Source organism: Bufo bufo, chromosome 1 (genome assembly GCF_905171765.1).
Source record: "Bufo bufo chromosome 1, aBufBuf1.1, whole genome shotgun sequence".
In the NCBI taxonomy this organism is placed as follows: Eukaryota; Metazoa; Chordata; class Amphibia; order Anura; family Bufonidae; genus Bufo; species Bufo bufo.
The window spans coordinates 767,534,457-767,550,590 of record NC_053389.1 but is presented as its reverse complement, the minus strand read 5'-3'; the positions used below and the strand labels follow the sequence as shown (position 1 = coordinate 767,550,590).

General features: G+C 31.4%; 1 protein-coding gene across 1 annotated transcript; it reads left to right on the top strand.

Annotated features, from left to right (window-relative positions):
- Window positions 1-1,369: 1,369 nt before the first annotated feature.
- LOC120987321 (nodal homolog) lies at window positions 1,370-3,677 on the top strand. Its single transcript, XM_040415887.1, has 3 exons — window positions 1,370-1,649; window positions 1,985-2,724; window positions 3,525-3,677. The coding sequence occupies exons 1-3, from the start codon at window positions 1,370-1,372 to the stop codon at window positions 3,675-3,677; spliced, it is 1,173 nt and encodes a 390-aa protein (XP_040271821.1).
- Window positions 3,678-16,134: the final 12,457 nt, after the last annotated feature.

The following is a 16,134-nucleotide window of genomic DNA, read 5'->3' as shown; positions in this document are numbered from 1 at the left end:
TGATCTCCTCCAGAGTATGAGGAGATTAATAATCAATATTATAAATGATACATTCATAGGGGGCATCTCAACAAGTGAAGTGAGAACAGACACAGGGCATGATTAGAATTTGTAGCCTTCTGAATACTTTTTAATTACCCACTACTAGGCAAACAACTGTGCAAAGGGAGACAAGGCTGCTTGACATTTAGGCGTGGGCCACACCTAGACTTTTTGAAGTTTTTTCACAATTAAAGTTTTTTTATTGGTTCTTATAATAACCAGAGAACATTTATATCATAATAAACATATCTCAGTTTCAGTTATAGATCTAGATACATTTTATACCTGCTCATCAAGCCTCAGCAGGTAAGGCTGGTCATAGACTTGAGATATCTGCTGGCCAAACACTTGTTCATAAACATCCATGCTCAACTCAGCCTAGCATGCATATGCCCTGCATTGGGACACTGGAGTAAGCCTGTGCCAGACACCTCTGGTGGTGGCTTATCACCCTAAGAACAAAAGGATTGGTCATGTTGAAATCCAACAGCTCTACTCTAATCTTTCCTGACATCTTCCATTGAGGAAAAGTCAGGAGGCCCCCATAAACATTAGATGGTTGGCTGCTTTTGCCAAAATAGGCAGGTTTGGCCCATATACATCTAATGTGTATGTATAGCTTTTGTGGTATATGCTAAAAATATCAAAGAGTTGGTCAACGTTGACCTATCCCATGAGCACCTATGATGTATCTAGTTTCCTTCATCCTTAGTCTGCATCACACACTACAATCAAACTGAAAAGCTTATTAGACTATACATTATATTACAATGTAGACATGAGGGTATCTCTTAAAGAAGGAAAAATCTTTTTGGTGTCCAGATTTGGGGGTGCAATCCTTGAAACAGATACATTTTTCATCTTTGGACAGAAATGTAGTGAACTCCTCCAAACATTACAATTTGACAGCAGATATAAACACATTATAAAGAAAAAAGTTATACATACACATATATATATATATATATATATATATATATATATATATATATATATTAGAGTTCAACAAACAAAAATGTTTAAGTTTTCTACATTCTAGACAACTGAATGAAGCTGGTATGGAAAGATCTATGATATACGACAAGATCTCCAACTGTGGTGTCATTCGTTTAGCAGTAGGAAGCCATTAAGTTGACGTATCCCTAGACGCAATTGGCTTTTGATGCAGAGGTCATTTAGATCAAAAGGTCATTAGGTGTGAAGAGTAAAGCAACAGCCCAGGCTTCCTTGCTATATATACAGTGCAAGAGTCCAGTGTTAAATCAAAAAGGGAGAAAACTGGTCACATCTCCTGAGGTGGGAGAAGCTGCACAAGGTCTATGCAGAGATGACTTCATTGAGCATTGCTCTCTACCTCCTATATGCCTTCATGGTCCAGGCTATGCCGACTGCTTTAGAAACAGAGGCCAGGGTTGGCTTGCCATGGACTAACATGGGACTAAAAGCTTCATCCTTCCTTTTTGGAAAGCGAAACTTATTGGACATAAAATATCCCCAGTACATGATGCAGCTCTACCATTCTCTAACGAAGAATGACACCAACCTCTCCAACCTTCAGCATAATGACATTCCTGACTATGACTCTGTACTGAGCCTCGTCGCAAAGAGTGAGTACCATGATATGATTTATGCATTTTGAGGATAAAATTCTAACATTTTGAAACTGATTAGTAAAATTAACCTAAATGATCAGCAAAGCTTTAGATGCTCACAAGATCATCTTGTTTACCTTGGATGAACAGAGATGGGTGGCTGACAACCAGACTTATCCTTGCTGAGAATAAATGATAAAACAGTCATCGTACCATAAACGTTTGTGTATTGGGCTTTTAGAAAATATCCTTGCAATGAGCAGTCTGTGTTTTTACATATGGCAAATGCTTTATGTTGCCTTTGCTTGGCTTGTTCAGCATACAAATCTTTTTCTTTTTGTCTTTTTCAGATTGTACCATGGTCAATAATCATGTAATGTTATCCTTTGACATGTCCTCGATCTCTGCTAGCAACGAGTTGAAGTTGGCACAACTCAGAATTCATATTCCTTCTTTGGAGATTTCCCAAAATTTTACCCTGGAAATTTATCACAATAAAAAGAGTAACAACTTCTTCCTTGGGTCCTTCAAAATTGATCCTTCTGATATGAAAGAGTCCCCTTGGAGGAACTTTGACCTCACCAAAATAATTCAGTACTTCCTCCACAAAAGAGAGAAATATACGGATGAATTCAAGAAGACAAACTATATGAGAGAGAGGGACCTAGACACCACCATGATAAAACACACCCCAAGTAGAGACTATGCATCCATGGCAGAGAAAGTTGTAATGGTGGTGTTTGCAAAGGACAAGTCTTTTGACAGTATCTCTGGTTCTCCTAGCCTCATCAAAACAGTAGAGTCCTCCAAGTATGTTACACTTGTAAATGACAACAGACTGCCCAACATTAGGAGGCACAGAAGAAACAGACATGAGAACCATCATCTGTTCATGAGCAATGGTCCACCTGGGCCTATAGAAAGTGGAAAACCACTTTGCCGCAGAGTGGACATGATTGTAGACTTTGGTGAAATTGGATGGGGGAGCTGGATTCTCTATCCTAAAACATTTAATGCCTACAGGTGTGTGGGCGCCTGTCCCGTTCCACTGAATGAGACCTTCAAGCCTACAAACCATGCCTACATGAAGGTAAGATGAAACTCTGATTACAAATCATTCTAAATATTAACGTCAGGCCTCTGTCTAAGCTTTCTGAGGTTGTAACACTTCAATGAATCTGAATCTGGCCATAAGCATAAGATGATCGTCCAGAATGTGGCCGATCAACGACTGATTGGATAGTTCACACAAACGATCTGACCAATAACATGCCAGACTACACTTGCAGATCACAGAGACTGTGTAAAAATAAAAATAACAATTTGGTAGCTAATACCCTATACTAGTAATTTTAGCAGAAAAAAATCCACCCTAACAGATTACATTTTCTGTATAATTCTCAAACAAGGGTCAGCCAAAATGTCCCAATCCACTTTTATCTTATGTATATGGGCCCCCTAAACGGATTTACTTGGACATTTATATTTATGACCTGTCCTAAGGATAGGTCCGCTCTATCAGATCAGCGGGGATCTGAATTAGTTGATTGCAGGGGCCACAGCCCACCAGAACCAGGCACAGCTCCATCTACTCGTTACTGCAGCTTTCTCCCCATTAACTTGAGCTGCAGTAACTAGAAACGACCACTACACAGTGTATGGAGCTGTGCCCGGTTCTGGTGCTCTGCAGTCAGTTGATTGGCAAGGGTGCTATGGGTCAGACCCTTACCTTTCTGATGCTGAGGAGCTATATGATACATCTTCAATATTAAAATCCTGGAAACCCCCTTTACGTTTACTAAAAAATCCCCAAGAACATTACATATGGTACCTGTGTGTGCATACTTCATGTATTATGTGTCCAGTAACGAAGTAATTCCTCTGTTGCAGAGCGTGGTGAAGCTGTACCAGCCCGAGAGGGTGGAATGCCCTTCGTGTGTTCCGATTAGGATGAGCCCGCTGTCCATGCTGTATTATGAAGGCAATGATGCAGTTGTGAGCCATCATGAAGAGATGATTGTAGAGGAGTGTGGCTGCAGCTAGCCACGCAACAAAAAAACTCTGATACCGTGTAATTATTGTACATATGCTATTGTATATTTATTTTTGTAGCATTTTTTATGCATTTTTTTAAATAATAAAACAAGATTATCTGTATGTTTTATTGTAACATTATTCAGGATAATTGGGGTTATCTGAGATTTTGATATTGATGGCCTATCCTCAGGGCAGGTCATCAATTTTAGATCAGAGGTGGGTCCGACTTCCGGAACCACCACTGATCAGATGTGTGAAGAGGCTGCAGCACTCTGGTGAGCTCTGCGGCCTCTTCCGAGTCCAGTGACTTCACATTAATTGGTTGTATGGCCTAAGCGCAGCTCAATCACATTCAAGTGAATAGGGATGCGTTGCAATACCAAGCACAACCTCTATACAATGGACGGCGCTGTACTTGATAAGCTGCACTCACCAGAGCAACGCGGCCTTCTCAAACAGCTGTGCTGGGAGCTGAACCTTCCTGAAATTGATGACCTATCCTGAGGATAGGTCACCAATATTAAACATACATAAAACTCCTTTAAAAGCTTTAAGAGGGGATATAATAAATAAAATTTTTAAAAAAAGAGCATAAAGAGTTAAAAATTAAAAATAGGCCATGCTCACTTTCTCTGATCCCCCGCCCCTGCCGTTCCGACACTGGTCTGGTTCCCACTGATCTCCAATTTCTGGTTCTTCCTCACATGCCAGGAAAGGTCTGTTCTGCAAATCACTGGTTGAGAAGGGTCACTGCTACGGCCAATTAACAAAATATGTGACATTTCTACGCTATAAAACAGGGGTAGAAGCTCAAAGGGGTTGTCACATATTCCCATCTTCACCCCTCCGGGCCCCTCTGAGCATTTCATGATCCGATGATCTCCCTTGCCTTGCACTGGATCACGCAGGGCACGGGCTTTATTGTTTATATTTTTACACTGCTAGGCAGAGGCTTCCTCCTAGCAGTGTTGCTGGTGACGTCCCTGGCACTGATAGGCGGGCTTTAGCGCTGCCCTAGCTGTTTTCCTGGCTAGGGCAGCACTAAAGCCCGCCTATTAGTGCCAGTGACATCACCGGGTTCACTGCTAGGAGGAAAGCCTCCACCTAGCATTCCCCATGGAGAGCCTGGTATGTCACCGGAAACCCAAAAAAATGCCTTTGCCCTGCGCGATTCAGCACAGGGCAAAGGAGAGCATCAGAGCATGAAATGCTGATATCAGGGGGGCCGGAGGGGTGAAAACGGGGATATGTCCGGGTTCAGCTCTGAACCCCGACAACCCCTTTAACAAATCTCTCTCATTGTTGCCTCCTTTCAAAAACAATGCCACACCTATCCCCAGGCTGTCTGTGGTATTGCAACTCCATTGACTTCAAGCTGAGCCACAATACCAGACTCAGCCCTCAGGCAGGTGTGGCATTGTTTCTCGTCATGAATTAGGCGCATCCTCCGGCAGCGCAGAAGACGGGCTTAAAAAGCAACAGCAAAAAGTACCGGTCTTGGTAAATCTCCTAATTTTCTCACTAGGGCACAAGCAGATACGTTGGTGGCAATGTAAAGGATGGCATGCACTGTCACCATAAGTATGGTGCATAACTGTTAGGGTTGTTTCAGATGAACGTGTCCGTGTGTGAGCGTGATTCCCCGTTATGGACACTGCTAGTCCACAGCAGGGCATTATACTTATTTATAATGCTGTGTGTCTCTGCAAGACCTGTGTCTACTGAATTGGGGCTCATGCACACGATCGCGCCATGTTTTGCGGTCTGCAAATGCAGTTCCGCAAAACACAGACGCCGGCCGCGTGCGTTGCAGAACGGAATGGGCGACCCATGAAAGAAATGCCTATTCTTTTCCGCAAAACGGACAAGAATAAGACATGTTCTAATTTTTTGCAGGGCCATGGAACAGAACAATAGACGTGGAGAGCACTCGGAGTGCTGTCCGCATCTTTTGCGGCCCCATTGAAGTGAATGGGTCCGCATCCGAGACACAAAAAATGCGGCTCAGATGTGGACCCAATCAACGGTCGCGTGCACGAGGCCTAATACTGACATAATGCTGTCACTATGATTCTGTAGCAGTAAGGTCTAGCAGAGACACACAGCATTATAAATCATTATAGTGCCCATAACATAAAGAGTGATTTCTGCACAGGATACACTCATGTGAAACAGCCCTGGTGGATCATTCCATTGCTGTGACGCTGTTCACGCTGGTAAAACGGAAGCTAGGATCGGTAAGACGCATCCTTCTGCATCGTGATGGATCCCATTGACTCATGGGTCCATCAGGACTTTCTTATTTTTTATTTTTACTGGCAAAACCACTAAAGTGCAATTGAAACCATAATGGTGGCCGTACCTGTTACCATTTGTGGGTGCTAGCGTCTGTGGTTTGCCTACGCAAGCTTATACTCTATCTATGGCATTGATGGAGGAATGAGAAGATAGAGAGTTTAAACCTAGAACTGAAATCCACACTGTCCGTCCTCAATACCCACCTGATCTACATTTCAATGCACTGGTGGTATTCATGAGTGGAGGAACAAGGGTGACCTCAATGGACTGCACGATGTGGATTGACTGGTGCATGAACCGGCAAGAATAACAAAACACAGGCCTCAGCCCCGAAGACAAGACACGTCTGAAGAGACCCAATCCACATCCTGCACATCAGCACCCTGCAAGCCTTCTCCTCATGTCTGGAAACTCTTAATTACTTTACAATGAGAACGGGTGCACTCCCAGTAATGGGGAGGTCACAGCGGGACCTGGGGATGTGAATACAAAGACTGATTGATTGATAGATGTATCTAATATCTATCTACAGGTGAAACTCGGAAAATGTGAATATCGTGCAAAAGTTCATTTATTTCAATATTGAAAATTAAAAGGAATTACAGCTTAAAATTAGAATATTGTGAAAAGGTTCAATATTCTAGGCTCAGAGTGTCACCCTCTAGTCAGCTAATTAATGCGTACCCCCTGAGCAAAGGGGACCTGAGATTGGGACTTTGGGGTTTCATAAGCTGTAAGCCATAATCATCCAAATTATAGCAAATAAAGGCTTGAAATATCTCGCTTTGCATGAAGTGAGTCTCATATATTAGTTTCTCCTTTTAAGTTGCATTATTGAAATAAATGAACTTTGCATGATATTCAAATTTTTCAAATTTCACCTGTATTATCTATCTATCTATTATCTATCTATCTATTATCTATCTATCTATTATCTATCTATTTATTATCTATCTCCTATCTATTATCTATCTATCTATCTATCTATCTATCTATTATCTATCTATCTATCTATCTATCTATTATCTATCTATCTATTATCTATCTATCTATCTATTATCTATCTCCTATCTATCTATTATCTATCTATCTATTATCTATCTATCTATCTATTATCTATCTATCTTCTATCTATCTATCTATCTATCTATCTATCTATCTGTTATCTATTATCTATCTATCTATCTATCTATCTATCTATCTATCTAATATCCTTGTATCTATTATCTATCTATCTATTATCTATCTATCTATCTATCTATTATCTATCTATCTATCTATCTATTATCTATCTATCTTCTATCTATCTATCTATCTATCTATCTATCTATCTATCTATCTATCTAATATCCTTGTATCTATTATCTATCTATCTATTATCTATCTATCTATCTATCTATTATCTATCTATCTATTATCTATCTATCTATCTATTATCTATTATCTATCTATTATCTATCTATTATCTATCTATCTATCTATTATCTATCTATTATCTATCTATTATCTATCTATCTACCTATTATCTATCTATCTATTATCTATCTATCTATCTCCTATCTATCATCTATCTATGTATCTATCTATCTATCTATCTATCTATTATCTATTCTCTATCTATCTATCTATCTATCTATCTCCTATCTATTATCTATCTATTATCTATCTATCTATCTATCTATCTATCTCCTATCTATTATCTATCTATCTATCTATCTATCTATCTATTATCTATCTATCTCCTATCTATCTATCATCTATTATCTATCTATCTATCTATCTATTATCTATCTATTATCTATCTATCTATTATCTATCTATCTATTATCTATCTATCTATCTATCTAGCTATTATCTATCTATCTATCTATCTATCTCATATCTATCTATCTATTATCTATCTATTATCTATCTATCTATTATCTATCTATTATCTATCTCCTATCTATCTATCTATCTATCTATCTATCTATCTAGCTATTATCTATCTATCTATCTATCTATCTCATATCTATCTATCTATCTATTATCTATCTATTATCTATTATCTATCTATCTATCTATTATCTATCTATCTATTATCTATCTATCTATCTATTATCTATCTATTTATTATCTATCTCCTATCTATTATCTATCTATCTATCTATCTATTATCGATCTATCTATCTATCTATCTATCTATTATCTATCTATCTATCTATCTATCTATTATCTATTATCTATCTATTATCTATCTATCTATTATCTATCTATTATCTATCTATCTATCTATTATCTATCTATCTATTATCTATCTATCTATCTATTATCTATCTATCTTCTATCTATCTATCTATCTATCTATCTATCTATCTATCTGTTATCTATTATCTATCTATTATCTATCTATCTATTATCTATCTATCTATCTATCTATCTATCTATCTATCTATCTATCTATCTAATATCCTTGTATCTATTATCTATCTATCTATTATCTATCTATCTATCTATCTATTATCTATCTATCTATCTATTATCTATCTATCTCCTATCTATCTATTATCTATCTATCTATTATCTATCTATCTATTATCTATCTCCTATCTATCTATCTATTATCTATCTATTATCTATCTATTATCTATCTATCTACCTATTATCTATCTATCTATTATCTATCTATCTATCTATCTATCTCCTATCTATCATCTATCTATGTATCTATCTATCTATCTATCTATCTATCTATCTATTATCTATTCTCTATCTATCTATCTATCTATCTCCTATCTATTATCTATCTATTATCTATCTATCTATCTATCTATCTATCTATCTATCTCCTATCTATTATCTATCTATCTATCTATCTATCTATCTATCTATCTATCTATTATCTATCTATCTCCTATCTATCTATCATCTATTATCTATCTATCTATCTATCTATCTATTATCTATCTATTATCTATCTATCTATTATCTATCTATCTATTATCTATCTATCTATCTATCTATCTATCTAGCTATTATCTATCTATCTATCTATCTATCTCATATCTATCTATCTATTATCTATCTATTATCTATCTATCTATTATCTATCTATTATCTATCTCCTATCTATCTATCTATCTATCTATCTATCTAGCTATTATCTATCTATCTATCTATCTATCTTATCTATCTATCTATCTATCTATCTCATATCTATCTATCTATCTATTATCTATCTATTATCTATCTATCTATCTATTATCTATCTATCTATTATCTATCTATCTATTATCTATCTATTATCGATCTATCTATCTATCTATCTATTATCTATCTATCTATCTATCTATCTATTATCTATCTATCTATTATCTATCTATCTATTATCTATCTATCTATCTCCTATCTATCTATCTCCTATCTATCAATCTATCTATCAATCTATCTATCTATTATCTATCTATTTTCTATCTATCTATCTATCTATCTATTATCTATCTATTATCTATCTATCTATCTATCTATCTATCTATCTATCTATTATCTATCTATCTCATATCTATCTATCTATCTATCTATCTGTTATCTATTATCTATCTTCTATCTATCTATTATCTATCTATCTATTATCTATCTATCTATCTATCTATCTATTATCTATCTATCTATCTATCTAATATCCTTGTATCTATTATCTATCTATCTATTATCTATCTACCTATTATCTATCTATCTATCTATCTACCTATTATCTATCTATCTATTATCTATGTATCTATCTATCTATCTATCTACCTATTATCTATCTATCTATCTATCTATTATCTATTCTCTATCTATCTATCTATCTATCTATCTATCTCCTATCTATTATCTATCTATTATCTATCTATCTATTATCTATCTATCTATCTATCTATCTATCTATCTATCTATCTATCTATTATCTATCTATCTCCTATCTATCTATCTATCTATCTATCTATTATCTATCTATTATCTATCTATCTATCTATTATCTATCTATCTATTATCTATCTCCTATCTATTATCTATCTATTATCTATCTCCTATCTATCTATCTCCTATCTATCTATCTATCTATCTATCTATCTATCTAGCTATTATCTATCTATCTATCTCATATCTATCTATCTATCTCCTATCTATCATCTATCTATCTATTATCTATCTATCTATTATCTATCTATTATCTATCTATTATCTATCTATCTATCTATTATCTATCTATCTATTATCTATCTATCTATCTATCTATCTATCTATCTATCTATCTATTATCTATCTATCTCCTATCTATCTATTTATCTATTATCTATCTATCTATTATCTATCTATTATCTATCTATTATCTATCTATCTATTTATCTATTATCTATCTATTATCTATCTCCTATCGATCTATCTATCTATCTATCCAGTATCTATCTATCTATCTATCTATCTATCTATTATCTATCTATCTCCTATCTATCATCTATCTATCGATCTATCTATCTATTATCTATGTATCTATCTATCTATTATCTATCTATCTATTATCTATCTATCTATCTATCGATCTATTATCTATCTATCTATTATCTATCTATTATCTATCTATTATCTATCTATCTATCTATCTATCTATTATCTATGTATCTATCTATCTATTATCTATGTATCTATCTATCTCCTATCTATCTATTATCTATCTATCTATTATCTATCTATTATCTATCTATCTATCTATTATCTATCTATCTATTATCTATTATCTATCTATTATCTATCTATCTATTATCTATCTATCTATCTATCTATCTATTATCTATCTATTATCTATCTATTATCTATCTATCTATCTATTATCTATCTATTATCTATCGATCTATCTATCTATCTATCTATCTATCTATTATCTATCTATCACCTATCTATCATCTATCTATCTATTATCTATCTATCTCCTATCTATCTATCTATTATCTATCTATTATCTATCTCCTATCGATCTATCTATCTATCCAGTATCTATCTATCTATCTATCTATCTATCTATTATCTATCTATCCCCTATCTATCATCTATCTATCGATCTATCTATCTATTATCTATGTATCTATCTATCTATCTATTATCTATCTATCTATCTATTATCTATCTATCTATCTATCGATCTATTATCTATCTATCTATTATCTATCTATTATCTATCTATTATCTATCTATCTATCTATTATCTATGTATCTATCTATCTATTATCTATGTATCTATCTATCTCCTATCTATCTATTATCTATCTATCTATTATCTATCTATCTATTATCTATCTATTATCTATCTATCTATTATCTATCTATCTATCTATCTATCTATTATCTATCTATTATCTATCTATTATCTATCTATCTATCTATCTATTATCTATCTATTATCTATCGATCTATCTATCTATCTATCTATCTATTATCTATCTATCACCTATCTATCATCTATCTATCTATTATCTATCTATCTCCTATCTATCTATCTATTATCTATCTATCTATCTATCTATCTGTTATCTATTATCTATCTATTATCTATCTATCTATCTATTATCTATCTATCTCCTATCTATTATCTATCTATCTATTATCTATCTATCTCCTATCTATCTATCTATCTATTATCTATCTATCTATCTATCTGTTATCTATTATCTATCTATTATCTATCTATTATCTATCTATCTATCTATCTATTATCTATCTATCTCCTATCTATCATCTATCTATCTATTATCTATCTATCTATCTATTATCTATCTATTATCTATCTATTATCTATCTATCTATTATCTATCTATCTATTATCTATTATCTATCTATCTATCTATTATCTATCTATCTATCTCCTACCTATCATCTATCTATCTATCTATCTATCTATCTATCTATTATCTATCTATCTATCTATTATCTATCTATCTATTATCTATCTATTATCTATCTATCTAACTATTATCTATCTATCTATTATCTATCTATTATCTATCTATTATCTATCTCCTATCTATCTATCTATCTATCTATCAAACTATCTATCTATTATCTATCTATTATCTATCTCCTATCTATCATCTATCTATCTATCTATCTATCTATCTATCTATTATCCATCTATCTATTATCTATCTATTATCTATCTATCTATCTCCTATCTATTATCTATCTATCTATTATCTATTCTCTATCTATCTATCTATCTATTATCTATCTATCTATTATCTATCTATTATCTATCTATCTATTATCTATTATCTATCTATCTCCTATCTATCTATTATCTATCTATCTATTATCTATCTATTATCTATCAATCTATCTATCTATTATCTATCTATTATCTATCTATCTATCTAATATCCTTGTATCTATTATCTATCTATCTATTATCTATCTACCTATTATCTATCTATCTACCTATTATCTATCTATCTATCTATCTATCTATCTATTATCTATCTATCTCCTATCTATCTTCTATCTATGTATCTATCTATCTATTATCTATGTATCTATCTATCTATTATCTATCTACCTATTATCTATCTATCTATCTATCTATCTCCTATCTATCATCTATCTATCTATCAATCATCTATCTATCTATCTATCTATCTATCTATCTATCTATCTAATATCTATGTATCTATTATCTATCTATCTATTATATATCTACCTATTATCTATCTATCTATCTATCTATCTATCTATCTCCTATCTATCATCTATCTATCTATCTATCTATCTATTATCTATCTATCTCCTATCTATTATCTATCTATTATCTATCTCCTATCTATCTATCTATCTATCTATCTATTATCTATCTATCTCCTATCTATCTATCTATTATCTATCTATCTATCTATTATCTATCTATCTATTATCTATCTATTATCTATCTATTATCTATCTCCTATCTATTATCTATCTATTATCTATCTCCTATCTATCTATCTCCTATCTATCTATCTAGCTATTATCTATCTATCTATCTATCTATCTATCTATCTATTATCTATCTATCTCCTATCTATCTATCTATTATCTATCTATCTATTATCTATCTATTATCTATCTATCTATTATCTATCTATTATCTATCTATCTATCTATTATCTATCTATCTATTATCTATCTATCTATTATCTATCTATCTCCTATCTATCTATCTATCTATTATCTATCTATCTATCTGTTATCTATTATCTATCTATTATCTATCTATTATCTATCTATCTATCTATCTATTATCTATCTATCTCCTATCTATCATCTATCTATCTATTATCTATCTATCTATCTATTATCTATCTATTATCTATCTATTATCTATCTATCTATTATCTATCTATCTATTATCTATTATCTATCTATCTATCTATTATCTATCTATCTATCTCCTACCTATCATCTATCTATCTATCTATCTATCTATCTATTATCTATCTATCTATCTATTATCTATCTATCTATTATCTATCTATTATCTATCTATCTAACTATTATCTATCTATCTATTATCTATCTATTATCTATCTATTATCTATCTCCTATCTATCTATCTATCTATCTATCTATCTATCAAACTATCTATCTATTATCTATCTATTATCTATCTCCTATCTATCATCTATCTATCTATCTATCTATCTATTATCCATCTATCTATTATCTATCTATTATCTATCTATCTATCTCCTATCTATTATCTATCTATCTATTATCTATTCTCTATCTATCTATCTATCTATTATCTATCTATCTATTATCTATCTATTATCTATCTATCTATTATCTATTATCTATCTATCTCCTATCTATCTATTATCTATCTATCTATTATCTATCTATTATCTATCAATCTATCTATCTATTATCTATCTATTATCTATCTATCTATCTAATATCCTTGTATCTATTATCTATCTATCTATTATCTATCTACCTATTATCTATCTATCTACCTATTATCTATCTATCTATCTATCTATCTATCTATCTATCTATCTATCTATTATCTATCTATCTCCTATCTATCTTCTATCTATGTATCTATCTATCTATTATCTATGTATCTATCTATCTATTATCTATCTACCTATTATCTATCTATCTATCTATCTATCTATCCCCTATCTATCATCTATCTATCGATCTATCTATCTATTATCTATGTATCTATCTATCTATCTATTATCTATCTATCTATCTATTATCTATCTATCTATCTATCGATCTATTATCTATCTATCTATTATCTATCTATTATCTATCTATTATCTATCTATCTATCTATCTATCTATTATCTATGTATCTATCTATCTATTATCTATGTATCTATCTATCTCCTATCTATCTATTATCTATCTATCTATTATCTATCTATCTATTATCTATTATCTATCTATTATCTATCTATCTATTATCTATCTATCTATCTATCTATCTATCTATCTATTATCTATCTATTATCTATCTATTATCTATCTATCTATCTATCTATTATCTATCTATTATCTATCGATCTATCTATCTATCTATCTATCTATCTATTATCTATCTATCACCTATCTATCATCTATCTATCTATTATCTATCTATCTCCTATCTATCTATCTATTATCTATCTATCTATCTATCTATCTGTTATCTATTATCTATCTATTATCTATCTATCTATCTATTATCTATCTATCTCCTATCTATTATCTATCTATCTATTATCTATCTATCTCCTATCTATCTATCTATCTATCTATTATCTATCTATCTATCTATCTATCTGTTATCTATTATCTATCTATTATCTATCTATTATCTATCTATCTATCTATCTATTATCTATCTATCTCCTATCTATCATCTATCTATCTATTATCTATCTATCTATCTATTATCTATCTATTATCTATCTATTATCTATCTATCTATTATCTATCTATCTATTATCTATTATCTATCTATCTATCTATTATCTATCTATCTATCTCCTACCTATCATCTATCTATCTATCTATCTATCTATCTATTATCTATCTATCTATCTATTATCTATCTATCTATTATCTATCTATTATCTATCTATCTAACTATTATCTATCTATCTATTATCTATCTATTATCTATCTATTATCTATCTCCTATCTATCTATCTATCTATCTATCTATCTATCTATCAAACTATCTATCTATTATCTATCTATTATCTATCTCCTATCTATCATCTATCTATCTATCTATCTATCTATTATCCATCTATCTATTATCTATCTATTATCTATCTATCTATCTCCTATCTATTATCTATCTATCTATTATCTATTCTCTATCTATCTATCTATCTATCTATTATCTATCTATCTATTATCTATCTATTATCTATCTATCTATTATCTATTATCTATCTATCTCCTATCTATCTATTATCTATCTATCTATTATCTATCTATTATCTATCAATCTATCTATCTATTATCTATCTATTATCTATCTATCTATCTATCTAATATCCTTGTATCTATTATCTATCTATCTATTATCTATCTACCTATTATCTATCTATCTACCTATTATCTATCTATCTATCTATCTATCTATCTATCTATTATCTATCTATCTCCTATCTATCTTCTATCTATGTATCTATCTATCTATTATCTATGTATCTATCTATCTATTATCTATCTACCTATTATCTATCTATCTATCTATCTATCTATCTATCTATCTCCTATCTATCATCTATCTATCTATCAATCATCTATCTATCTATCTATCTATCTATCTATCTAATATCTATGTATCTATTATCTATCTATCTATTATATATCTACCTATTATCTATCTATCTATCTATCTATCTATCTATCTCCTATCTATCATCTATCTATCTATCTATCTATCTATTATCTATCTATCTATTATCTATCTATCTCCTATCTATTATCTATCTATTATCTATCTCCTATCTATCTATCTATCTATCTATCTATCTATTATCTATCTATCTCCTATCTATCTATCTATTATCTATCTATCTATCTATTATCTATCTATCTATTATCTATCTATTATCTATCTATTATCTATCTCCTATCTATTATCTATCTATTATCTATCTCCTATCTA